Source organism: Anguilla anguilla, chromosome 5 (assembly GCF_013347855.1).
Source record: "Anguilla anguilla isolate fAngAng1 chromosome 5, fAngAng1.pri, whole genome shotgun sequence".
Lineage (NCBI taxonomy): Eukaryota > Metazoa > Chordata > Actinopteri > Anguilliformes > Anguillidae > Anguilla > Anguilla anguilla.
In genome coordinates this window covers 15,751,571-15,777,287 of record NC_049205.1, presented here as the reverse complement: position 1 = coordinate 15,777,287, position 25,717 = coordinate 15,751,571, and the positions used below count along the sequence as shown (strand labels likewise).

At 45.0% G+C, this 25,717-nt stretch overlaps 2 protein-coding genes across 3 annotated transcripts; one reads left to right on the top strand and one right to left on the bottom strand.

Annotated features, from left to right (window-relative positions):
* Positions 1-2,405: 2,405 nt before the first annotated feature.
* Positions 2,406-21,908, bottom strand: gatb (glutamyl-tRNA(Gln) amidotransferase, subunit B). 2 transcript variants are annotated; one of them, XM_035418850.1, is made up of 13 exons: positions 21,614-21,908; positions 21,304-21,460; positions 18,889-19,002; positions 15,353-15,551; positions 14,753-14,875; positions 12,896-13,009; positions 11,739-11,823; positions 9,751-9,795; positions 8,290-8,485; positions 6,915-7,048; positions 5,434-5,512; positions 4,832-4,966; positions 2,406-3,209 (listed from the first exon to the last, which is right to left on the bottom strand). In XM_035418850.1, exons 1-13 carry the CDS (start codon positions 21,781-21,783, stop codon positions 3,084-3,086), a joined length of 1,677 nt encoding a protein of 558 aa, XP_035274741.1. In that variant the 5' UTR covers positions 21,784-21,908; the 3' UTR covers positions 2,406-3,083. The 2 variants fall into 2 exon arrangements, with proteins under 2 accessions (XP_035274741.1, XP_035274742.1); XM_035418851.1 differs by having other exon boundaries at positions 21,304-21,457.
* Positions 21,909-21,924: 16 nt separating this feature from the next.
* On the top strand, positions 21,925-23,069 carry dctpp1 (dCTP pyrophosphatase 1). Its single transcript, XM_035418852.1, has one exon. The coding sequence runs from the start codon at positions 22,057-22,059 to the stop codon at positions 22,579-22,581; it is 525 nt and encodes a 174-aa protein (XP_035274743.1). The 5' UTR covers positions 21,925-22,056; the 3' UTR covers positions 22,582-23,069.
* The last annotated feature ends 2,648 nt before the right edge of the window (positions 23,070-25,717 follow it).

Genomic DNA, 25,717 nt, shown 5'->3' with positions numbered 1-25,717 from the left:
GCCTGGAATTTAATGTATTATTGTTGCCCGCCTCTTGCATCTGCCCGGTGAATTTGGATGCGCTCGCGCTGTAACCTGCTGTCTTCGGCACCGCGGAGGAGGAAGAGAAGGTGCCGTGGAAAGATAAATAACGCTGTGCTATATGGCTAATGCTCCCGCATCTTCCGGCGGCAAACTGCTTTTTAATTGCTTTCCTCCTTTGCTGCTAACGAGGAGCAACTGTCTGTACGTTTCCCGTCGACTGAGGAAGACGAGAAATTTAACCAATCACAACCTGTGATTGGCTGTGCTGGTTTCTACGGTCGTCACCCCAACAAACTCCCAGAGCAAACGTTAACTGAAGACCTGACAGTTTCCAAATGTGTGATCATAACGTCGTTCAACCATCACAACATAGAGAGTGGTGCAGTTTATAAAGACATATTGCTCCAAATAAGTTGCTGCCAGTGTTAATTTTCTTTCCCTCAAAAAAGAAAACAAAACTGAAAGCCACTGAGGGCAGTGAATATAAAATAATATTAAAGTCCAAAATAGGCCAAAAATAATAAACTGGAAAAGAAAACGTAGATGAAACACTTGAACCAGCACCATCTTTCCCTCCACCCTCTCCACTTGGCCTTCCCGCAATTTCTTTTTTTTTTGGCAGGTTTTCATGTTAATTTTTTATTTTTTATTGAGATCTAGGTATGCCTGGGGGACATTGGCTAACGCTACAGCAGGTCACAAGGGCTCCGGTTTCTCTGTGTTCAGATCTATTCTGTCACTGTACATCCAGGATGCCTGTTACCCTATGCCCACACATTTACCATGGGATATGGTGTGTGAAAGAAACAGGGTGATTAAGGAACGGGTTGGTGGAGAGGGACAAAGATGATTAATTTCACTGCAAACAAGGTCACTGCAGAAAGGTACTGTATCCTACGCTGCCTAATGAAAGAAATATGTTCTCTTGATATCTGGGGGAGGGGTGCTTGAGAGTAAAAAAAAATAAAAGAACTGAATGAAAAAAGAAATGCTTGAATGTTAGAATGAAGAAAGCAGAGTGTGTAGGAGAGAGAGCGAGAGACATAAAAATACAACTGAAGTGCCTTTACACAGGTAAAGGATGACTGATATGTGAAATTGGTACTGTAATACACCCATGGGGTGAGGTTTCATCAAAAGCTTTGACAACAGCACAAAATAAGTTCACATCCACAGTATTTACAGCACCAATAATAAAAGAACTACTTCTTTTACCTTCGGGAAATAAAAAAGCCTCACTGCCATGTTAAAATTGTTACATTACAGGCATTTAGCAGACACTCTTATCCAGAGTGACTCACACATCATTTACATTGGATCCATTTATACTGCTGGATATATACTGAAGTAATGCAGGTTAAGCACCTTGCTGAAGGGTACAACGACGGTGTCCTACCCGGGAATCGAACCTGTGTCCTTTAGGCTACAAGACCAGTGCCTTACCGATTATACTACGCTGCCGCCCCTGTAAAGAAGGGTCTCCTACTGCAGCTGATTAGATGCAGACTCTCACAGTGGTGAAACAAGCACACTGTGGAATGAGAAGTCTGTCAGCACTGAATCTGTTCACGTCCTTGCATTACTCATATTCCATACGGCTCTGACACATTCAGTAATGAGCTGCTGCTTTGTTCTGGTCAGCTTAGTCACGCATGCACAACTCACACAGACTTGGGTCAAACAATTATTTGAAATACTTTGAAATCCTTTGGTTACCCACTTGTTTTGCAGGAAATTCTCAGAGCAGGCAATAAAATTCCCTCCGTCCCTGACTGCAGTAACCTATTCTGGCCACAGGAGGGGGTACTCCGCCCAGTAACAGGACAAGAAGAAAAACAGCCCTGCTTTAAAGTGCAAACTGTTTAAGATGCATCGCATGCTGTTCTTCTTCCCATTTGTCACTCTTTTGATGGAGTCCCGAAGCAGAACGGACCAATAACATCGCCGGAGCGAGCTATCGGTGATTCAAAAGGCCCCCGTAATGGGCCGGCCATCAATTAAGGAGCAGCGATTTGTTCAATGGTGTCTAAGCTGTTGAGGGCACCTGGCACCTCCCCAAATGCACTAATTACCAAGTTGCCCATGACAACAAAGGCCTCTGCACCAATGGGACAGCTACATGAGGAAAGGGGGGGTTGCGCTCGATCGGAACGCTGTGGCATAAAGGAACAGCGGATAACTCCCCTATCTCACATTATTCTCTTATTATTTTGACTACGGCGGTGAAGGACACCGCGCATTATTCCACAGGCCTGCTGGCCTCAGCCCGTTTTAATTACAAATCCTTTCGGTGAAGGACGTGTCATAGGAATCCATAATGTTCAGATTAGTTTGACCGCGTATTAAATCCAAGGCCACAAATTCACCCCCAAGCAGAAAAGTGGAGCTTTGCTGAACCAATTACTCCAGCAGAAACTTCATTCATTTACTTTTAATCGCATAACATACACTGACCGGTGTTGACAAGCCAAGTTCGAAGTGCAAAAATCACGTCGAGCGACGTTGCAAAGCCAGCGAATTCCCATAGCGATACACAGTGATTGGCGGGACTAGGTCCTGCAGTCGAGCTGGGTTTACACAATGACAAGGCCCGCAGATTGATTCAGATTTGCTTGGATAACTGTTGCTTCCTTAATAATGGAGTACTGCATTTTCATCATTCTTTAATATTCTCAACAAACACCCAAATCCGAGATAAGCCCATTGAAGTGATCCCTTGTAAGCGCCTTGCTTACGCACGCATCCGCAGTGTCTCCCTGAGGAACCGAAACCGTAACCTCTCACAGTTCCCAAAGCAGTCCAACACACTACAGCACAGCGAAATGTTCCCAGTAAAATCCACTTCCAAAAGAGCGCCTTTTACTCTAATAGCACACAAGTGGTCCCCACTGAACTCAAATGAACTCTGATTTGATTTAACACTGGAAGATTTGCTGCAGTGTTCTAAGTGCTGTAAATTTAGCTGCCTGTCACACGGAGCTCCCGCTCTCACTCCTGCTTTGGTTCTCGGTCCCGCCCCTTCTCCTTCTCCCTCTCCCGCTCCAATCGCAGGGCAGCTTTCAGGAAGTCCCCTCCTCCAGCATGGCTTTGACCCTGACGGGGTCGGCTCGGCCTTTGGTCTGCTTCTGCACCAGGCCGATCAGCTTGTTCAGAACCTTCCGGTTGCCCGCGCGGATCGCGCGCACCTGCAGGGCACAGAGACCAACGGAGGGGTCAGTCAGCTGAACCCTGGACCGGGGGGCCTGCCTGCGCTGGGCCGACAGTGGCCCTCCCACGTGTTCTTCAGCTCCGCTGTAGGGACGCACCCACCCATTCATCACTCCCAGCCCCAATTATTTCTGCTGCCACCTGCTTTCATGCAAATTATTCATAGCGGGAGCCATTAAAATGTATCCCCTCTCACAGTGTGCAAGTTACTGAAACACACTGCGACCGTGTTTATTCCAGATACAGCATTATCCACACTTGTTTCTATCATGATTAGCTTTGACAGTACTGTGGTAATTTGTTGGGGTGAGGCACAGAGTCATCAGAATGGGTAAGGTTCTTCACTGATATATGTACCACAAAAATCAACTGGCTAAAGTAAAACTGCCCAGCGAGTCCTATTAAAGTAAATTAGTAAATCTAGTACTATATTATATATATATTATATATATATTATATATATATATTATATATTATTATATTATATATTATATTATTATATTATAGGTTCTTAGCAGACGCTCTTATCCAGAGCGACTTACAACAAGTGCATTACAAAACTCAGAGACAAGTGCTTTACAACATTCCTGCAAGAGAGCTACAATAGGTATAACTTTGCTTAGGTATAAGTGTGAATTGTACACCCTAATTTTTTTTTTTTTTTTTTTTTTTTTTTTTTTTTTTTTTTTTAGAAAAAAAAATGTTAGAGGGTAGTGGGGGGTGATGAGGTGAGATGTAGCTTGAAGAGGTGAGTCTTCAGTCTACGTTTGAAGACGGCCAGGGTCTCTGCTGTTCTGACTTGCACAGGAAGGTCATTCCACCACCGTGGGGCTAGAACAGACACATAGTACTACACCCAGTAAATATGGTCAATGGACCGAAGTCTGCGATTGTGATCGCAAAACAGAAATACAGCCTGTGTTGCATTTAGCGCAATAATCCAAAGTGACGAGCAACAGGGACGGCTGGAAAGACCTTGTGCTGTCACGGTTCTCCCCCAGCCCTGGGTCTGCATTAAACTAAGAGCTGCGTTTCCACGCGGCTGTTGTTGGAACTCATTACATTAGCAGCAGAGTCTCGGTTCCGCTCAAATCTCCGTCTCTATTCAGAGAGCAGCTGCAGCTCAGCAATGCAGTACATTTACTGCCAGCGCTCAAATATGACTGTCAATCAAACCCTTCCCTTTTCAGCTTGAGGTCGGCCCTACAGCCTGTGAATACCTATGTGAGCTCAGCCTTAGAGCCCATGATTACCTGAATGAAGTCAGAACCCATGGTTACCTGTATAAAGTCAAAACCTATAATTACCTGTAAGAGCTCAACCTAGAACCCATGATGACCAGTTTGAGCTCAGCCTTAGAACCCACAATTACCTGTACAAGGTCAAAACTCATAATGCATGAGGTCACCCTTAGAACCCATGACTACCTGTATGAGGTCAGCCTAAGAACCCATGATTACCTGTATGAGGTCAGGATTAGAAGCCATGATTACCTGTATTAAGTCAGCCTAAGAACCATTATTACCTGTATGAGGTGAAGCCTAAGACCCCATGGCTACCTGCATGAGCTCAGCCTTGACCTCTGCCCCCGCGCCCTCACCTCCTCTGGGTGCGAGTCGATGACACTCTGACAGATCCGCTGGATCTCATCACCGTCGTCCACGAGGCCCAAGTCCAGCTCCTTCACGATTTGAGCAGGACTCCTCCCAGTTCCCTTCCAAAGCTCCTGGAACACCTGCGCACACATGTACACACACACACACACACACACACAGACAGAGACAGACACACACACAGAGGAGAAGACACACAGACACACACACACAGACAGAGACAGACACACACACAGAGGAGAAGACACACACAGAAACACAGACACACACACACAGACAGAGACAGACAGACACACAGAAACACAGAGACACACAACACACACACACACACACACACACACAGACCCACACACACAGTGTATTCACTGAAAACATCACACAATCAGTAATCATCCAGTTTGATTAGAACCATTTAATACGGGTTAACGCAACAAGCCGCAGAAATCAAGTTGTTTTCTCTGTTGGTGGAGCGGAGACAAAAAGCCTCATCAGCTCAGCCTTCAGCGTTCAGAGTCTAACACAGGCGCACAAAATGGCGGATATGACAGAGTGAACGAGTGATATGAGCGGGTGAATGTGCGTCTCTTACCGTCTTGGCCGCGGAGGAAGAAACGCGTCCATCCTCCAGCAGATCCAGCAGCTCGGCCAGGGCTCGAGGGGAAACGGGGCTGAAAGACAGGGCATCGCGGGGCCCATTAGAGCCGTCAGACCAGGGGGCCTGGCCGGAGCCCCGCACCAGCCAGACAGGCCCATTCCTCACACCTGTTCAGAGTCACCGCGCGGAGCGGGAAAGCGCTAACTGGCCATGCTAGTGCGCTGAGGACCAGAGCAGCTCCACCGGGTGTCCTCAGCACAAATGGAGAAGCTATCTACCTCTTTACGGCAGACTCACTCAAAACTCAAAGAACACTATGCAAATCAAAAATATATGTGCTTGTGTGTTACACCGTAAATATGATTAATGAATATTAAACTTTTATGGGTGCCCCAAGAATTATGAAAGATTTAAATAGGATTGAAGGTTGAAGGGTGCCATTTCATATCTTTTATTTTGAATTCAGCTGGTCAGAGATTTTAGACAGTTACTTTTAAATACACAAACACTGATTTGAAACAACACTGAATGTATTACCACAGTTTTCATTAAAGCATTAACTTGAAAAATCTACCCAATTCTAACACTCGGCTTTCCAGTGTCCATCATGCATAATCACAAGGACTAAATGTGAATTATCTATTATCTTTATATTTTGAAAATGGCCTTATAACAGTAGGAAAAGGTCATTTAAACACAGAAAACATTCATTTATATGCGCTTGTGTGTTAAGACTGTAAATATGATTCCAAGAAAGAATTTATGGATACCAGGCTTTGCCCAGTAAACGATGAAGTATTTAAACACATGAAAGATGCCATTTCATGAAACAGATTTTATTTTGACTTCAGCTGGTTGGTGGTTTAAGCAGGAAATGAATTTAACAAATGCACACACATCAAAGAGAAGTCTTGGATGGGTAACTGCATAATGTTCAGAGTAATTTAGCTAGGGAATGCTGGCTGCCACTATGTAAAGATTTTGGAGGTGGTACACCCAATTACACCGCAACCAAGGCAATACCTGCTGAGCCGTAGGCTAAATGGCTCGAATGGCCCTAAAAACCGAAAGGGTGTAACAGAATACGAGGTAAAGACCACACATACTGCCTCAGCACCCCAGAAAGCTTTTAAGACCCTGAGTTACACCCCCCATTACATCTCCCAGACTGCAGTGTGGCAGAGATAAAAGTGTGAAATTACGGCAAGTCGAGATCGTCCTTTAAAATTCAACATGGGTGCGATGCGGTCTCGCCGCCCTTCAAAACTAGTTTGGATGACCTTGAGAGGAACTGGTTGGTGGAGTTGGTGGGGAAGGAGGAGGAGGAAGGGGGGGGGGGTGTAGGAAGAAGGGGGAGGACTGTAAGGTAAATGGGGAGGAGTGTAGGAGGAAGAGGAGGGGTGTAGGAGGAAGGGGGAGTGGTGTAGGAGGAAGGGTCGAGGTGTTGAGGGGTTCAGTCAGTCTGACTTGCTCACCTCTGGCTCACACTCAGTCCCAGCTGCTTCAGGAGGCCCAACACGTCTTTAATTACCCAGCCAATTGCCTTCTTTGGCTCCGCCCTGGTCATTCTGGCCACGCCCTCAAAGTACTCAGTCAGCCCGTCTTCATTCTGAAATGGCAGACATTTTATGCACAGTAGCACTTCACATGGGCACATTACTTCCCACTGTACTTTTAAATAGACACAAAATCAGCCAAGTTAATGCCCTTGCAAAATGTTATATGGTTCACCAGTGTGCATCTAGATTGCTGAGCTTTAATAGTGCAATAGTTAAAGACGGCGTTAAAAACCATGTCACTGTGCCTGCGTGTGGCTCCCATGCCCCTTTGATAATGACATAGCCTTGCCACAAATGGCAGACCATCACCTCTGACCTCTGCTGCCCTCTGCTGGATCGAGGTTGAAGTGCGGCAGACAGGCACATTCCTTTCCTCACGACCCCCCGGCGACCTCTCAGATTGCAGGGATACAGAGTGACCCAAGTCTGATACCAACTCAATTTAGTGCTTCTAAAACGCGCACTTACAGGCACTAACAAGGATTGCTGTCAGAGGACAACAGACCCCCAGTCTGTGGGGAGGGGAAGGTCTGTCTGCAGTCTTCCATTATCCCAAATCCCTCTCCGCCATTTCAGTGGAGGCCTGTTTGAATACATAACCAAGTCCTGGCTAGGGCATCTTTCACATGGACTATTTATGGTACTGCTAGCCAAGGCAGCTTCAATGAACATGATAGGCAGCGCCTAGGTTTATCAGGTCGGACGAGAGCCACAGTGGCAATACACAATGGTCATCTAGAGAATTATATAATCTATTGTGAATGAACTGTATTGTTCAACACCTGTGTGAGGTTTTGTACGAGCGTTTGTTCCTTATCCGTGCTGAATGGCCCTCTAGTAAAAAGCACTTCCTCTATGGTACCACAGCTTCTCTTCTCCTCTGGATGACAGGTGCACACACGCCAGAGATGAAAGAATCCTAGGGATATGCAGATTTACGCGTTTCATGGCTCACAAGCAATGATTATGAGATCTGTGTCGATGCAACATTAATAATTTCTTTGGGGGGCAATCGATGTTCAAAATTGCAGGGTCAACATCCGATTAGCACCTATTAAATAACTCTTATTGGCTCGAAGGGTTGTCAATCACGGAAATAAGCTTTTGTTTATTGTGCAGTCACTTTGATAATCTTGTAGTTAGTGCTTGTGAGCTCAGGAACATGGAAATCAGCATACTTGTGGAACTTATGTTTCCTCAAGTGCTTATTGGTAGGCCTTGGATAAATGTTTAAAGTTGACCGTGTTTGGTTTATTGCAGGTACAGAGTGTCCCCTGATTCCCACGCTCACCACCAGGGTGAGGCTGTGCTCGGGTCGGATCCCGAAAACGTGCACCAGCCGCGCCCTCCTGGCGCTGGGCAGCTCGGGGATGCGGTCCCGCACGGCGTCGATGAGCACCACCTGTCCCGGGTCTGTCCCCGGGGGCGGGGGGGCCGTCTGACTGTCGTACACCACGAGAGGGGGCAGGTTGGGCTCCGGCATAAACCTTCACAGGGGAAAACCGAGTGAGAGAGCGAGCGGCAGTGAGAGAGAGTAAGAGAGCGAGCAACAGAGAGAGAGAGAGAGAGAGAGAGAGTAAGAGATTGAGCAGCAGTGAGAGAGAGAGTAAGAGAGAGAGCAACAGAGAGAGAGAGAGTAAGAGATTGAGCAGCAGTGAGAGAGAGTAAGAGAGTGAGCAACAGAGAGAGAGAGAGAGAGAGAGAGAGAGAGTAAGAGATTGAGCAGCAGTGAGAGACAGTAAGAGAGAGAGCAACAGAGAGAGAGAGAGAGAGTAAGAGATTGAGCAGCAGTGAGAGAGAGTAAGAGAGAGAGCAACAGTGAGAGAGAGAGAGAGAGAGAGAGAAAGAGAGAGAGAGAGAAAGCAACAGTGAGAGAGTGAGCAGCAGTGAGGCAGAGAGTGAGAGCAAGAGAGAGAGGGAGCGAGGGCAAGAGAGAGAGCAACAGTGAGAGAGAAAAAGACTTAAAAAGCTCATTAAACAGAGATCCCAGTTGAAAACTATCGGGGGTAAAAATAAATATGTTAATTTAAACTGCAGGATCAACAGCAATATTCTGCTGCCTCCCAGTATATATAACGTCTTGACATGGCTCTCTATAGTCCACATTACAGACTACCCTCTTTATTGGCCACTCCTCCTTCAGTTCTCCAGGGCTCTCACTCGCCCTATAAAAAGCACGTTCGTGTCTCAAGCCTGACACTATCACAGTCCTGAGATATGGTTATTGTTGTCTTGTCTAAGCTGGTGTTATGAGCTTAATTTACTATGGCCATCTAGCCTTTCATTCAGCCTTTCTGAAGCACAAAGCCCCCAGACCACCACAGTAATTAAAAGTTCACGGAAGTGCTTTAATTAAACAATTATCCAGCAACTACCAAACAAAATAATACAAAGTATAGATAAGATGGAGTAGAGAGCGATAAAATGACTGTAATAAAATAATAACAATGGGAAATAATCGAATTACGCAAGTTAAAAACATGCTATAGTGCGATAAAAATTCAATTAAATATAGTAAATAAGAATATATTAATATAATATATTTGATCAATTCTATTAGGTAATATCATAATAACAGGGACTAAAAGCCTTTTTAAAAGGGACAGGGGCAGGTTATTTGCACAAATCTCTGACGTTTTCTTCTACCTATCTATTCCAAAAACAATCAGCAGTAAGACAGGCTAGCAGATGGTACCATTAACACAATGATATTGCACTTTCAGAAGTCACTGTTCTAGAGCTGGAAGCTCACCTGTAGTCCTGCAGACCCTCCTTGTCCCTCATTGGAATTGTTTGCCTGAGAGCAGACACAGTAAAAGACATTTGATTGGCTGGCAGTCTGGTATACGGGTTTGGGGAAATTGGCTTGCAACTCAGAAGTTGTCGGTTGTGATTCTAAATGTTTTTCAGTTCAGTGGGTCCCGGTATTTATTTCCCTTGAGCAGGTACCGTTTCAGGAAAACACATAAATATACAACACCCTCCCCCCCACCCCCACCACCACTCCCAGCATGCTGTGCATATACGAGCCAGAATCAGAATTCAACAGAAATCCTGAACTCTATTAATTTAGCACATATTAGGGATGAGTGAACACCGATCCAAATTCAGGAAGTGAACAGTAAAATGACAAATGAGCTTCTGTCACACCCGCACACACATCCTTGGACACGGGCGCTAGGAGCACTGATACAGGATCATTTCTGTCTTTAAGAGGAAGCGCTTTGTAAGAAGGTTTCAGGCTGGTCGTGAGATATGTACCGAAAACACATCTCACATTAAATCACACATTCTCCACAGTCGCTCACGCAGATAAACACCGTATCTGTTACAGGCGCTACCCGAGTTGCAGCGTACGTGCGGCTGTTTTGACAACCGTGTGCAAAAACGCTTAGCGTGCGGTCGCTACCGTTTAATCAGTCACTGAAAGTGTAATTTGCTCGTCAAGAGGGCCGTGGGCCTGGAGGGCTTGGGAACCAACGTTTCAGTTCGTAATGAACAAGGCTTTGATAAGACCAGGCAATACGTGATCTTACAACTGCGCTCCTACGCCAAGAAGCTTTACGAACACAGGTACGGATCAATTAACTTGGTACCTACCAAAGTAACCTCGACTGTTTGGGCACAGCTTACGAGCTGGCCATGAATGTGATTAACCGCTGTTGACTGTTGTAATTATCTGCAGTGTTATTTTGCTTATGGAAGAGAAGTTACATTTCCCTCTTCAGAAACCACCAATAAACAGCCTGCAGGAGGCTGTGTTATACTAACACTAATACTACTTACTCCTCTTATTAAATTCTAGGGTTTAGGATAGCAACAGCTGTACTAATGGTGTTCTGTTCACTGAACATTAAGACATACATTCTTATCTGCACCTCAGTGCACAGCGCGCATTGGACTTAAACAACCCTGCACTGTTGTTTTGCTCCGTTTATAAATCTCCATCATCTTGCTTTCCATTTTCGAACGTGGTGCAATCCCCCTGCCCGCATTTGTCTTCGATTAGATTACCGCCTTCACAGAAGCAAATGCTCGGGCAGGCCGTCATCAATTTTTCATAAGCACAATAACTCCACAGCTCACAGTTACAGCCGCAGACATAATTCAGTTTAGAAGCCCCTTTTCTGCACAATAATGAAGAAATACAAAGATGAAATTCTGTTCAATTTCAAAATCATTTCACTCCAACAGATTGCGGTTTTTTGTTTCAGTATGCTTTTATTTATTCTATAAAACCTATATATATATATATATATATATATATATATATATATATCTAAATTATTTATTTTTCCTCCCCCAACAGTCCCTTGCCAGTAGTCGCCACACACAGTAACAGTCTCACACATTCTCCACAGTACGACACGCGTGTCATTGGGAGGCCACAGTCCATTACATGCTTTATTGGGGCCACATGTCAGACGAAGCCCACTTGGGGCCAGGCGGCTGCCGTGCTCAGTCACTTAGAGGCTGAAACGGCTCCGCACACGGCTAGGCTGTAGCTGCAGCTGCCCACAAACCAGCCCATTTCATGGACTTCTGAACTGGGGGATGTGTCCTGAGTAGCACTACTGTGTGCACGTGTGTGTGTGTGTGTGTGCGTGTTTGTTTTGGGGCAGGCAGGCAGGCGGTCGAAACCGAAGATTCAGTATGGAGGCCTTTTATTAAAGTGCTCGACTGGAGCCTGCGGACGCGTTTGCGCCCGGGGGAACGTTTCGGACGGCTTGTGGCTCTCACCCAGATTTGAAATCGAAGGCCCGGGTCTCGTTCAGCACCGTCCCACCGCTCCCGAGCAACTCCATCTGCCTCTCAATCTCGTAGTCTGCGGAACACATTTCACCAGCAGCGTCACAGGCGGCCGGGTGGCCAATCAGCATACAGTTCTCTCTGTTTAGAAGCTACCATCTGCCACATCACAACGACTTCTAAAGACTGCAGGGTCGCTGAATGTTTGGGCTCTAAAAAGGTTGTACTATTTGGATTGACTGGCCCACCATTTATTTTGGAGCCCTTTAACTTCCATTGTCATTAAATTGTTTTCTAGTTTTAAAGTCAAATTATGAACTCACACCTTCATCCAATAATAGAGGATGCATACAAACAACAGTTGTTTCCCTTTTTAAAAACTGTTGCTTTATTTCCAAATGAAAAATTAGGTCCTGATTTACTAAAACCAGTACCGTGCAAAAAAACTTTTAGCACATGAAAAACTAGTAACACCACCAATGATTGGTACAAAACAAATACCATGGCCAATCACTGGTCATATTATTGGTTTTGCAAGTGCTAAAAGGTTTAGTAAATCTAAAGGTCTTAGTAAATCAGACTTTTACACTCAAGGTGTTTTTTTTTTTTAAAAAGGAAAGTCTTCCAGGATAAACCACAGGAATAAATCTCATGCTGCCAAACTACTTAGCCCCTGTCGCAAGAGATATAGAAGATTTCAGGACTTTCCCAGCTTATAACTCAACCGAGCAAGACAGAGATTAATATTTGTCAAAGTGGCAGAAATGCTTCATTGTGCACAGGTCTTATCTTTAGCTTACAGCTGAACTTGGAGCCCATGGATAATTACACACCGGCAGACAGGTTTGCTGATTGTTTCAGGGTGACTGTTTAAGAAACCCGATGACAAGGAAAAGGAAACGTGTGTGTGTGTGTGTGTGTGTGCGCAGGTGTGCTCCCACACACTGCTCAGAGTAACCCAGAGCAGCCAACCGATTCCCTCCAGACTCTCTGGAGCACACTTTCCACTTCAGTGCACCCACAATGCACCTCACCACCGAGGAATGTCAATGAGGTTATTTCCCCGTGATGGCCGCTGGCGAAGGCGCCCGGCTCAGAAATAGCCTGCAGTTCAGGGACCTGCCACCAGGGGACCCCCCGGCTCTCACCTATGGCCCTGGCCAGGAAGCGCGCGCTGTTTATGTTCTTCACCTCCGTCCTCACGCCCAGCGGCTCCCCCGGGCGATGCACCGAGACGTTGGCGTCGACCCGCAGCTGACCCTCTGTCAGCGGGAACACAGGAGAGATAACGCATGCCAAACTGTGCATAAATGCGCATGCTGATTCTGAAATTTGCATGCATTTTTGAAAGCAGTTCTCAAGTGCACTCCACACACTGTCACATGTGGCTCAGGTACACTTTTAAAAATCAATTTGTTTTTAATAGAGGAAAAGAATCTTGCTTGTGCGCTCCCTCGTTAAGTGCCTGAGTTTTAATTGAAGCGTGTTGTCTTACTGCTTTCATTCTCCGGTGACATCAGTGATATAAACCCAATGAACAACACTCAGTTCCTGTTAGTGATTTCTGCAAGGGACTATACTTCTCTAGTCAGATGTCAGGAGGAAGATGTGAGTGGATGTATCTCTGTAACATAATGGTTGTCTCTGTATGTTGTCGCCAATTATATGTGGGCCGTCTCTGTTTAAGTAGCTAACAGGTTTGCGGTGGGTGTTCAGAATAATGGGCAGATGGGCGTTTTGGGGCATGTCATCTGTGGCAGGCTTAAAGGTCCCCAATTATTCCATTTTATGGCAATTTTCTTAGTATTCTACAATGTCTACCAAAAAAGTTGATAAGGTTTAAAAAAAAAATACAAACACATTTTTTTTAGATGATACATATATACAGTACATGTATACATATATCCACTGAGTTCCTCTCCTGTTGAGCTGAGCAGGCTGGGTGGGTTTTGCATGTTTTTTTTCATATGCGCTGCCCTGATTGGTTATCTGACTTGGAATGACAGAAGCGCCCCTCCCACCTCCTGAGCACACAACTCCTGCTCTGGAAGTGAACATAGTGTCCGTAAATTACCCAGCAGGCATTAAAGCATACTATACATGTTCCAGCCTGAGTCAGAGCCCCAGCCCTGCTGCAAAGCCAGCATTGTACTGTGCTTTGGTTTGATAGCGCTCGGTGGCTAAATGAGTGGAGTACACCAGCAAATGGGGGCTCATTTTTGCCCGCATGTGTCCCTCAAATACAAATTGCAGCCAGCCGCTCCTTACACTCTCCTCTTTTGGAAGGCAATGTACCGTGTGGGAGCGTTTATGCAAATAATAGATCAAATATGATTGGCTGCTTCAATTGAAATCCAGACTCTGTCGGATCTGGAGCCAAATTTAACTGGCTTGTTTTGTGATTTTTTTTCTTGGCGCCAATCGCAAATGATGGTGATGTGTCATGTTTTACAGATTTCCTATTTTACCAACTGGGATATGTGATACAACACAAGCCACTGTGCATTTAAAAAAAAACCTGAAACAAATAATTGGGGGTCCTTTAAGGTTGTGGTTCTCTGCCCAGCTCCAGTTATCACCCGAAGGCCAATTATGATGTTTTGCATTCTTAAGTATTTATTTATTTGTTTGTTTATGCATGCCTCCAAATTCTAGAGTCCCCATGAAATGCTTCTGGGGAAAAAACTATATCTCTGCTTATGCAGCTTCCATGTGATCACGTGATGGGTTTATGTTCATCATGCTGCATGGCCGTGCTTATGATTGGCTGACATATAAATACCCAACCAACAGAAGTAATGTCCCCCCCAGCATTTCATGTGGCCTCTAGTGTTATGGTGTGGGATCAGTGACGGAGCTGACAGGTGTGCGGTCAGTGACGTAGATGATGGGTGCAAGATCTGTTGACAGGTGTGCTAATTGGATATGTGAAGGGGCCTATGGCTGCGAAGCGTGTAATGGTGCGGGGTCTGTGACTGTCTGCTGCCCGTCAGGCCGATACTCACCCGCCATGTTGCCCTGGCAGGTCCCCAGGGTCTGCAGGATGAGCTGGAGCTCTCTCACTGCAGCCGCTGCCTCCTCCCCACAATGCATATCCGGCTCCATCACCAGCTCCATCAGCCCCACGCCTGCGCACACACACACATCATTTACTCACACATATACACACACACACACACACACACACCAGCTCCATCAGCCCCACGCCTGCGCACACACACACACATCATTTACTCACACATATACACACACACACACACACACACACCAGCTCCATCAGCCCCACGCCTGCGCACACACACACACATCATTTACTCACACATATACACACACACACACACACACACACCAGCTCCATCAGCCCCACGCCTGCGCACACACACACACATCATTTACTCACACATATATATACACACACACACACACACACACACACACACACACACACACACATCATTTACACACAAACACACACACACTCATGCGCGCACACACACACACACCAGCTCCATCAGCCCCACGCCTGCACACACACACATCATTTATACACACACATTCACCCACACACACATATCATTTATACACAGCCGTACACACACACTGACCGGCTCTGTTGAGGTCAATGAAGGTCTGGCTCCGCCTCTCATCGTGCAGGCTCTTCCCACTGTCCTGCTCCAGCTGGATCTGCTTGATCCGGACGCTCTTAGTCACCACTTGACCCTGCTTGTGCCCAATCAGGTGGCTGTACCGGAGTGTCCCGCCCACTGCAATGGGCAGCCGTTGCTGGGTGATCTGGTAGCCTGCCTGCAGTATACACACAGTCCACAGCATGCCGTTTTAAACCAAGTCTCCGAATCTTGGAATACCTTATCTTATCTGCGGTCCTGTGTCACATTATATACTCCACCAGTAACAGGCCAGGCCATGCTAACCTCAGCCAATCACTGCCAATCACTGCCTCTCTACACTCTGTCTGCCAAGTCTGCATTTAGTATATGACATCATGTCAGGGGTCAGAGGACAAGACACCCAGCAGCCCCACAACACTCCATATCTATATGATCATTAGTGCACATGATATCACATTAATGAAGGTCTCCATGAAATGGTACAGGGTCACTAACAAAACAAACTTCAAATGAACTACCAGCAATAAATTACCGTTCCAATGACCTCAAACTGAACTGCAACACTTCCAGAGAGGAAAAAAAGGTAAAATATTATTATGAGAATGGAAGTGACACTTCATTTATATGCCAAAGAAAACCAATTAGCTTCATTGGGACAAATGCAATGTTTGTACCAATTAATCTACCCTTAAAATATTGACATTTCTTCACAGTTCAAAATTACACAAGCAACCCATACATATTTCATTACTTCTAATTTACAGAGCCCACTCTAAGTAAGTAGCCCTAGAACTTTGTGTGTTGCCATGGCAATGGAAACCAGAGGAGACAAAACATTAATCACAGTTATTGGCATGGCGCACCAAAAAAAAAAAAAAAAAAGCAATTAAACGTTGCCATCTGCGTGTTGTACCTGATCAGCTAATTCATCATGGGAGCAAAAGCAAATACAACAGGCGCGGAAGACGGCTCATTTTAGCGGGGGTCTTGGAAACGCAGGCGCCGCACGCGTCACCCGCTCTAGCCTCTCTCTCCAACAGCTGAAGGCCGCTGCCAGATAAGAGGGGCTCCAAAAGCCGTTCCGGTCGCACGACTTCTTCACCGAGGGACGGATTCCGTCCGCGCTCAAAATAAGTAAATACATAATACACAGGCTGAATAAATGGCATTCCATTACAGAAAACCGTGGCTTTGCCATCGCCAACCTGTTCTCCTTGGTGGTGGCACGGGCGCTATTTTTCTTGTGACTTCTCCTCCCTTTCGCCTGTACGAGTTCCCTGGCTTCTCCCTGAAACCATGGTACCACCGAGAAATCAATACGCCCGTCACACGCGTCGAACTCGCGCGGCCTGCTGAAAATCCCGTTTCTCAAGCACAGCCCCATCGCGAGCCGCCGATTTCAGATTAGCTCAGAGCTGGCTAGGCATGGCGTTCGGCGCAGCCGTTAAAATACTGAAGGCAGCAGACATTTTAATTCAGATGAGAAACGCCGGTCCGGACAGAAGCATGAAGTACTGAATTGGATAATGGAGGTGTTTATTTAACAGGATGAACTTGGAGGGGTTTTTTTAATCGAGTGTTGATACGGGAAAAATCAATTTTTTGAACTAGTATTCCCCTTTTCTTGCCAGAGGCCCAGCTATCCAGCAAGGTACGTCAGGTGAGGTACTCAGGGTGAGTGGGCAGTGTTGCAGAGAAAGGAGGAGAAGACATCTTTGATCGTAAACACAAGACCACAGCAAGGATAAAAAATCCTGCATAGCATACCTTAATGTACACAATCTGACAGCTCATCATGACCTTGTCATGAAGCTCCAATTCTCTATGAGCCCCAATCAAATTGCTCCTGTGTATGCAGAAATTCCAGCCTCAGCTATTTCACCAGAGCACTACTGAACCTGTCTCTATGAATTCCTAATTACAAGCAGGTAAATGTCTTATGGTTTAATTTATATTCATCTGGTGGGAGGTGGGTAAAGAACATTGCTATGTTCGGTTTAATGTTGCGCTTCCTCGAAAGAGATGGGGAAAGAGAGAGAGAACAGAGAAAACAGAGAGAGAGAGAGGAGAGAGAAAGAAACAGAGAGAAACCAAGAGAGACAGAGAGAGAGAGGGAGAGGGAGAGAGCATCACCCCTAGAGGCCACAGCAAATAGTAGCCTACTATGTACCAAGCCAGCTCACACCGCTAAGTAATCCATTTGCCTGCAGCTGGGATTTCGCAGACATCCATTTCCGAGGTACAAAAGAAAATCCTCTTCCATCACGGAGTGCACTGCGCCCGCCGGGTTCCGAGTAGCCCCTCGCCAATCAGGCAGGCGGTTAAAAGCAAGCCGATATCCATCAGACCAAACAGCGCTAGCCCGCGGCGCAGCGGCGCGGCACATTGAAGATGAACCCAGGCCGCGGGGAAGAGCAGCCTCGCGTTAGCCGCTTGAGCCGAGAACCGAGGGACGCTAAGAGGCCAGCGAGGACAACGCAGACTTCAGAACAGATCAGAACCGTTCCTGTGTCCTTTCTGCATTGCTGCCAGTCCCATAGGTGGCATCCCCGCAATATTTACATATAATGAGGATAGCTCCAGTCTTAAGTGGGAACCTTAAAGCGGGTGTCACGCTAACGTACATGAAGTGACTGGGAGTGGTCCAAACTAGGCTCTGGCTTCCTAAAATAAAGCCCAACCAGACGGAAAAACAATGAGGGGCTACATGCTGACACAGCAGTAAAGCATTCTGTTCCTGCCTCTTCTCTCAACTCTGGTACATTACTGAGGTTGAAAAAAGGATTGCAGCATGATATATATGCTCTTTGTTCTGGGAATTTTCACTTTACCTTTTGTTCACAATAGCATTGGGCTGCACACTTATTAATTATCAGTGAGCCTTACAATAATTCCTGTTCTGTGCCTTCTTGGTGATGTCACCTCTTTGTATACCTGACACTAACACTGATGTTGTCCACGTTTGTAAGCTCATCTGGATAGGGGAGTCTGCCAAGTGACTGTAATGCACTGTAAAAACCTCTCTTTATTTGCTGGTGGTGAAGGACTGGTAGGACAGCTGGAGTCTCGGCTCTATGAGTCTGTTTCCAGCGTGTCAATTTGTCACACAGCAAAAAGCTGCCATTGATTGCCATTAAATGACCCTGGGAGCACTGAGCAATGCAAAATGGAGACAGAGCTTGCCTCCATTATGAGCCGTCTCCCCACGGCAGGGTGAAAATGACTCGGCCTTTAATTGGGCTGCAAGCAGCACTTACAAGCAGAGCCCGTCATTTGACTGCCACTGGTATTAGCCAGGGTGCCATTAATACGCAATATATATGCACGCCTGTCTGGTCGACAAGATTTGTAATCATAGCTCAATTACAGCTCCACCAAAGATAGACATTTTTCTAAATAAACTGGCGGAATGTAATAAATTCATCCGCAGTCTAAGTAAACAAACCCAAAACTGCAGCCCGCTTGGTTTCTGGTGATGGCGTGCTTGTAATGCAACTTATCCGATGACTCACGGGGAGGTCGGCGTAGAAGTAGTGCTTCCTGTCGAACAGCGACTTCCTGTTGATGGTGCAGTCGAGCGCCAGACCCGTCATCACCGCCGCCTCCACGCATCTTCTGTTCAGCACCTGAAGAGGGACGGAACAACGGACCAGATCTCACCGACATCACGGACGGAACTCCAAGCTAGGCACGCTTGGTTTTTGGCAAAGCGTGCGAGTTTGAAAGTAGAGCCACAAGGGTGAAACGAAAGCCTGCAAACCAGTCGATCTGTAGGCAATGGCTGCTAGCAAAAACAAAAAAACGAAACAAAAAAGATGGATACATTTTACTGCTTGCAGAGAGGGAGAATAAATTACATTTTTTTAAGGTTTGTCCCACTTCAGTCGGAATATTTCAACACTTACTGTGAGATTCCAATTACTTTCCAAGATATAAATATTTTCAAAGAGTTTCAAGGAGCATGGGAACCACTCGTATTGAAATTACTCGAGAGGCCGCAATGCCTGCCTTACAACCTGATTGGGGATATGTCGCTGAAGTACTCTGGCTTTATTGGAAAAGGCACTGTGCTTTCCTCTAAAAGGCTAATGAAGACGGCATCTTTAGCTTACACATGCTCTGGTATTATAGAGCAACTGATGCCCCTACAGTGCAGACTTATGGCAGTATCAGTTTTTCCATAATATACTAAACAGACAACCTCCAAATAGGATGCTATTTGCAATTTAACTATATTGTAAATATAGAATGATAACCTGCACACTTACTTATTCTCCAAAAATTAAGTGATGATATATATTTTTTTCCACCAAATGGTGGTTTGTGGTTAACGGATCATGCTGATGGAGACCTATCATGGGTTGAAATGTTCCTTTACCTTTCAAGCAGGAAGTAATTAAGTATAATTAAGCATGAAAGGTTTTGTTTATCACATGCATTTTCCCCCACAGGATCATCTGCATTCAGATGAAAATTTTTCATGTATAGGCTAGAAGAAATCAAAATTGTCCATCACCCTGAGAAAATGAAGGAAATCACGGCTGAGAACTTCCTGGGTCATACCCATAACCCACATCATTCTTTAAACTTACAATACGCCACAGGCATTTTTAGCAGATGCTCTTATCCAGAGCGAGTTACACAACTTCTATATAGCATTTACATTGCATCCACTTATACAGCTGGATATATACTGAAGCAATGCAGGTTCAGTGCCGTGCTCAGGGTACAACGGTAGTGTCCCAAACGGGAATCGAATCTGGTCACAAGACCAGTTCCTTACCCATTGTACTACACAGCCGCCTGATTACCTTACTTATTGACAGGGTCATTCCATTGGCTTTGGTGCTTTATAACGTGTAAATTATCAATTTTGTGCACTGGAAGTTACTGTGCACAAGAGCCCCCTCTAAACCAGATCAATTGATAATCTCCATTGTCAGGCACACCTCACTTGAATAAGCATTGAATGAGTGAATTAATTAATATTCACTATTTCACCACAAGGGGGCAGGAAAAAAGTCAATAAAAAAATAGCAGGAAATGTTTTGGTTAGATTATTGCAGCTCACTTAAATAGTAACAGTTAGTCTGAGCACAGTTTGACAGCTAACTGAATAAGAATTAGACTAAATACGGCTATGTGACCAGGCACACTCATCACATGTGAAGTGGTTAAGGATAAACAGCAGAGCTAACCAGCTGTCCCATCAATCATAACCCAAATTTAAATCGTAAATATAGTACTTAGGCTACTACTTGCAAATTGCAATGCATTTATTTTTTGTTATGTTAAATTGACAGTTCAATTTCTGGGGATTCCTGATATCATTTGAGTGCACATTTTCAGTCGGCCCACATAGTTTTTACATGCAATGAAATACATATTTGACACGTACAGAAGTTTTGGAAGACCACCTGGCTTTGCAATGATAAAGATTTTAGCATGGTGGTTTAAAGAAAAAAAAGAAAAATATTTCAACTAACTCCAAAAAGCAACCTGTACAGCAACATTAAGTTTCCAGATGCTTTACATGTGAATAAATACATTTTATTGTTTATTTACAATTATAAGCATAAATATCAGTTTCTATATTATGCCACTACTTATTCCTTCTCAGTTCTCAAACAGGGGAAAATGCTTCATGCTCAAGGATGCCTGGTTGTAGTAATGTTCACATAGGAAGCCGTAACACAGCTTCATCACAACAGTGTCAGATTGCTTCAGCAAAAGGAAATAGTTGCAACTGAATATAAAGTTGACTGTTATTTTTGAAGATCAGGTAACATTCACAGACACATATAGCCTACACAGCATGAGAATAGAGACAGGTCACTGAGACCTAGGCACAATGGAATTTTAAAATGAGCCCTTCCAAACCATTTACATAACTGTAGAATTGAGGGGAGGAACCCAGTTGACTTTACCGGTAAAGTGCCGGGCAGCGAGGCATCGAAGAAGGACACCTGTGAGTTTGGAGGAGCAGAGAACCCGACCTGGGAGCCCGAGAACAATTTCGTGCTGGAGTTGATTTGCGCGTGGATCTCCAAACCAACAACCCCGACCAGCTCCTGGACAGCACTACTAACACACAGACACACGGCAAGTTCATCAGTATTCAGTTAACAGTGGCATTAGGGTGACATTCAATTGCAATTTCAGCGAGCTTATTTGCTTGTTTGCAAAGCTGTCTGACCAAAATGACATTCAGCTCGTCACGGAATGATAAACGCATACCTTTTCTTTTTTATTTGTGGCTGACTATGGTAACGAAGAACAGAGATCCACAAATTCCTATTGCATGTATTATTACCAATATTTAGAGTGTTTATCCTCTGAAAATATACTGCAAATTGTCTGTTTAAATTGCACACAACAGTACACATTCCCGCTGAGGACGCAGCCATGACTGCTGTAGCCCACGGTATTGTGGGATGTGTAGTTCTAGCATTTCGATTTCTGCCTGGATGTTAACACTGGTTGAAATGTATACACTACAAGTCCCAAAGTGAGCGATATATGTGTTACGACTGTGCTCATTTCCGGGGTTAAAAGTAAAATCTTTCCTGAGGTCTTGGTTAGTGGCGGGAGTTTACCGCGTGTGCATACAGGCATAGTTTCTTGAGGAAAAACAAGTTGTCGTGGAGGAGGTTTTCGCCAGCTTTACATCATTTTCAGAGATGGCTGTGAGCAGGGAAGAAATGGAAGACTTGTGCGGCATTGTGACAGCCCCGTCTAGATTGGCTAACGGTACTCCCAAAGGTGCTGACACAAAGCACGGGGGCCAAGACACCTGTCCTCCGCAAAACGGTCTGAAACCTCCGCAACGATTTTCATTCAGCGCGGAACCGACCATGGAAGATATCCGACGGCTGCAGGCGGAGTTTACGGATGAAAGGGGCTGGAACCAGTTCCACCAGCCCAGGAACTTGCTGCTAGCCATGGTGGGAGAGGTCGGAGAGGTGTCCGAGTTGTTCCAGTGGAGAGGGGAGGTGGCGGAGGGTCTTCCTGACTGGACTGAGACAGAGCGCGAACACCTGTCCCATGAACTTAGTGATGTGTTGATTTACCTGCTGGAGCTGGCGGAGAAATGCCACGTTGACCTCCCGCAAGCGGTACTGAAGAAAATGGCCCTTAACCGACTCAAGTACCCGGCCAGCAAAGTGCACGGTTCGGCGAAGAAATACACGGAGTACCAAGACTGAAATACCCAGCAAACGGCCCGCGCTGGATATATTTTTTATTATTAGCCAAAGACACGGTTTCTCTGTTCTAAGGTTTGATTCTCCAGCTGACGTTAGTGATATATGCGAAATGTACATGACTTCATCGCACCACTTTAACAAGCGATACAACCACCATTTAGTTTTTAATTTTAATGTAATTTGATTTTCAACAGGAGTGCACTTATAGCTAGCCCAATATTTTTTTCCCGAGCTGTGTTGGTAATGCTCGAAGCTGGTTTGTTTTTATTTTTTAATCTAAAGCCGTCTTTAACAGATGAGTCAGTTCTATCTACTTGACAAGATTTTAGGCTATATGGTTTAGCACACCAGTTGACGGAATGTACAGTCAGAATGGATTTCGATTAATCGATTAATTTTCAAAGCCATCCGTTTCCTTGATCTAGCTTGTAATACTTCCAGTCAGAATTTGTTACACAGCATAAAACAGTTAACTAACTTGTTTGTTCCCCCCCCCCCCCCCCCCCCCCCGCCCCCTTTTGCGGCTGTACAAGAACATAAACCATGTTTTTTAAAAGTTCGATGTGTGTGGTATTTGTGTGTGTGGGTATTTCACATCTTTAAAATGTTTTAATTGGACTAATGGGACTAATATTTTATAATATTATATATAATCTAATGCTATGAGTCGCCTTACATGCACACCACCTATTAGTCTAGATCTTTGGACAGTGATTTGAGTTAGGCTACCCCTCAAATTATTTCAGCATCATGTGTTCCTGGGGGAGTGGGGCCACCTCGTTTAACTACATACACACAAGTATTTGTATTAGAAAGCAAAGCTGACCTGGTATTCAAATACAGTGGAGGTGTTGCTTTTCTACAACATGCCCTTTTTGGTAAATTAAAGGCACTTTTATCAAATAATATGGTTTGAGGACAAGTCAGTCAAATGACAAGATGCCCCCCCCCATAATACACAAGGATTTGTATAAGAAAGCAAAGCTTTCTGCAGTTGCAGTTTTTCATTTTTGGGAATTGGGTTGTGGCTTTGTCTTGGACTATTTGCAGCTGTCACTGATTTAGTCATAAAACCTGTTCATTTCATGGAATTTTAATTTGGTGGGTTGGATTCCTGTATTAATAAAATTCTGTTGAAGATGTAATCAAGAGGATGAGAGAAACTACTTTTGGAGATGGGTAAAAGGTAGACAACACTTGTACAGGTTTAACAGATGTCCGAGTCACCACACAAAGCTCCACGATCCTGGATCAATACATTGAACTTCAATGTCTTCAGTCCTGGCAGGAACTGGTAGTAAATCACGATAGGCCTACTTCTTGTCACAACATACTTTACTGCTCTCTGATATTCAAGTAATTTTAGGTTAAACCAACATTAAACATTATAAGGGAATAAATACTGAAACCATTGTAGTCACACATTCACATGATCTGCAAAAATAGATTGCCTAGTTTGCACTGGTTGGATTGTCTGATGTTAAGATTGACTAAACAGAAGGTGTTTGTGACAGTTGCTGAAGGCTTATCTATTGTTTTGGAACTTAATCCTATCCACAAAAGGGATTTCATAAATGTCATGTTATACTGGGACAAGGCTTTAAAAGTATTTTCCAAGCCGTTCAGATTTTTTTATGAAGACACGGCTTTTTGTTTTGATCTTCAATTTCTAGGTCTATGTACAATGCGGTTATAAGACAGGTGAGTGTCACCAGCAGCTACGTTGGTTTATTGATCAGGCGTCACACAGTCACACTGCAACCACCATCTCCAGAGATGAACCCAACTCTCTCAACAAGCGTACGGAAGAGTAGTGATAACTGAGTGAAAGCGTTTATGTTAAACAGTGAAAACTTTTTGCATTTTGAATATTTTGGGTTTTACCTGCCGGATTACCTCACAGCGGGTGCATTGGGAGCTCACCACCGGAGAGCGTGTCTGATTCGACCTCGGTTACCTGTGCCTGTGCTGCCGATGCACGGCGGTGAAGAGGAAACGCAGTGGGCCGTGTGGAAACAGCGGGACGGTACAGGCGCCGCCGCAGTCAGCCGTAGGAGGGCCGCGTGCCGCTCGGAGCTGGTGCGTTGCGCAGCTGTTCTTGAGACAGAGAGACGGTACAAGGAGATGATGTTTGCCATTATGATGAAGGTGCATCTGTGCCTGTAATGCTAATGTGGCTAATGCTAATGTGATTTTAAATGTGCCCATATCTTGCGATGTAAATTAAGATAAAATAAATAAATAAATCAGTAGTGATTGGCCAAAAAATAAAAAGGTGGAAATGAGATGGTGTCTTGTTCTTTGATTCCATTGTGCTGCCATCTCTGTGGCTTTGACTATGGTTTTTTCCTCTGTCATTTGAACCACAACACTCAAACAAAAGACCCATTTTCTGAAAAACACACCCTATTGTTTTCTTGAATCGGTGCCTGATTGGCTACTACCTCAGAGTTCTTGTTGTGTTACACAAGATCGGGCAGTCAAATTGTGACATCTCAAAATACATTAATAATTGTAAACTGATTGTATATAGGTCAAGGCGTGGGGCTAAAATTTGTGGAATGAATGGGTGAATGGATCATTCAGGCTGGACACACTGACAGCTGTGTTACAAAGATGTGGGCCCGTTCATTGAAAAGCTCCTCTTTTATGGTAATGTAACATCTGTGTAGCGATGCTGATCCCTGTGGTTAAAAAACAACCCGAAGAAACGGCATGGGCAGAGGTTATGCTGAATTATGAGCACGCCAATCAGAGCGTTCTGTGCATTATGCTCCATATTTCTCTACTGACAAGCACTCATTCATCCTTGTAAACCATTCTTTCAGAGACCCAGTCTAGTGGTGTCGGAGACTGGGGTGTGTTAATTAGCCTATGAATGTGACACAGTTGGCCTACCCAGGGAATGCATTAACATAAAGGTCAGGTTTGCTTTACTGTCTGTGAAATTAACATCTTGGCATAATTATTGTAAGAATTCAGAAAATTAGCAATGGCACGTCACTCGGGTTTGCATAATGAATTCGAAAAATATTCATGGATTCACCCGTGACAACTGTCTCTGCCCCCACGCTCTCCCCACCCCCACTTCCCCCTCTGTCTGTCTGGCTGGCTCGCACGCCCCCCCTTCCCCCGA

Coding starts and splice junctions, on each gene's coding strand:
- gatb (XM_035418850.1), bottom strand. CDS start 21,783: ATGGCTGCGTCCTCAGCGGGAATGTGTACTGTTGTGTGCAATTTAAAC. Junction 15,552..18,888: donor ACTTCTACGCCGACCTCCCC/GTGAGTCATCGG, acceptor TGTATACTGCAG/GCAGGCTACCAGATCACCCA. Junction 11,824..12,895: donor CTTCCTGGCCAGGGCCATAG/GTGAGAGCCGGG, acceptor TGTGTTCCGCAG/ACTACGAGATTGAGAGGCAG.
- dctpp1 (XM_035418852.1), top strand. CDS start 22,057: ATGGCTGTGAGCAGGGAAGAAATGGAAGACTTGTGCGGCATTGTGACA.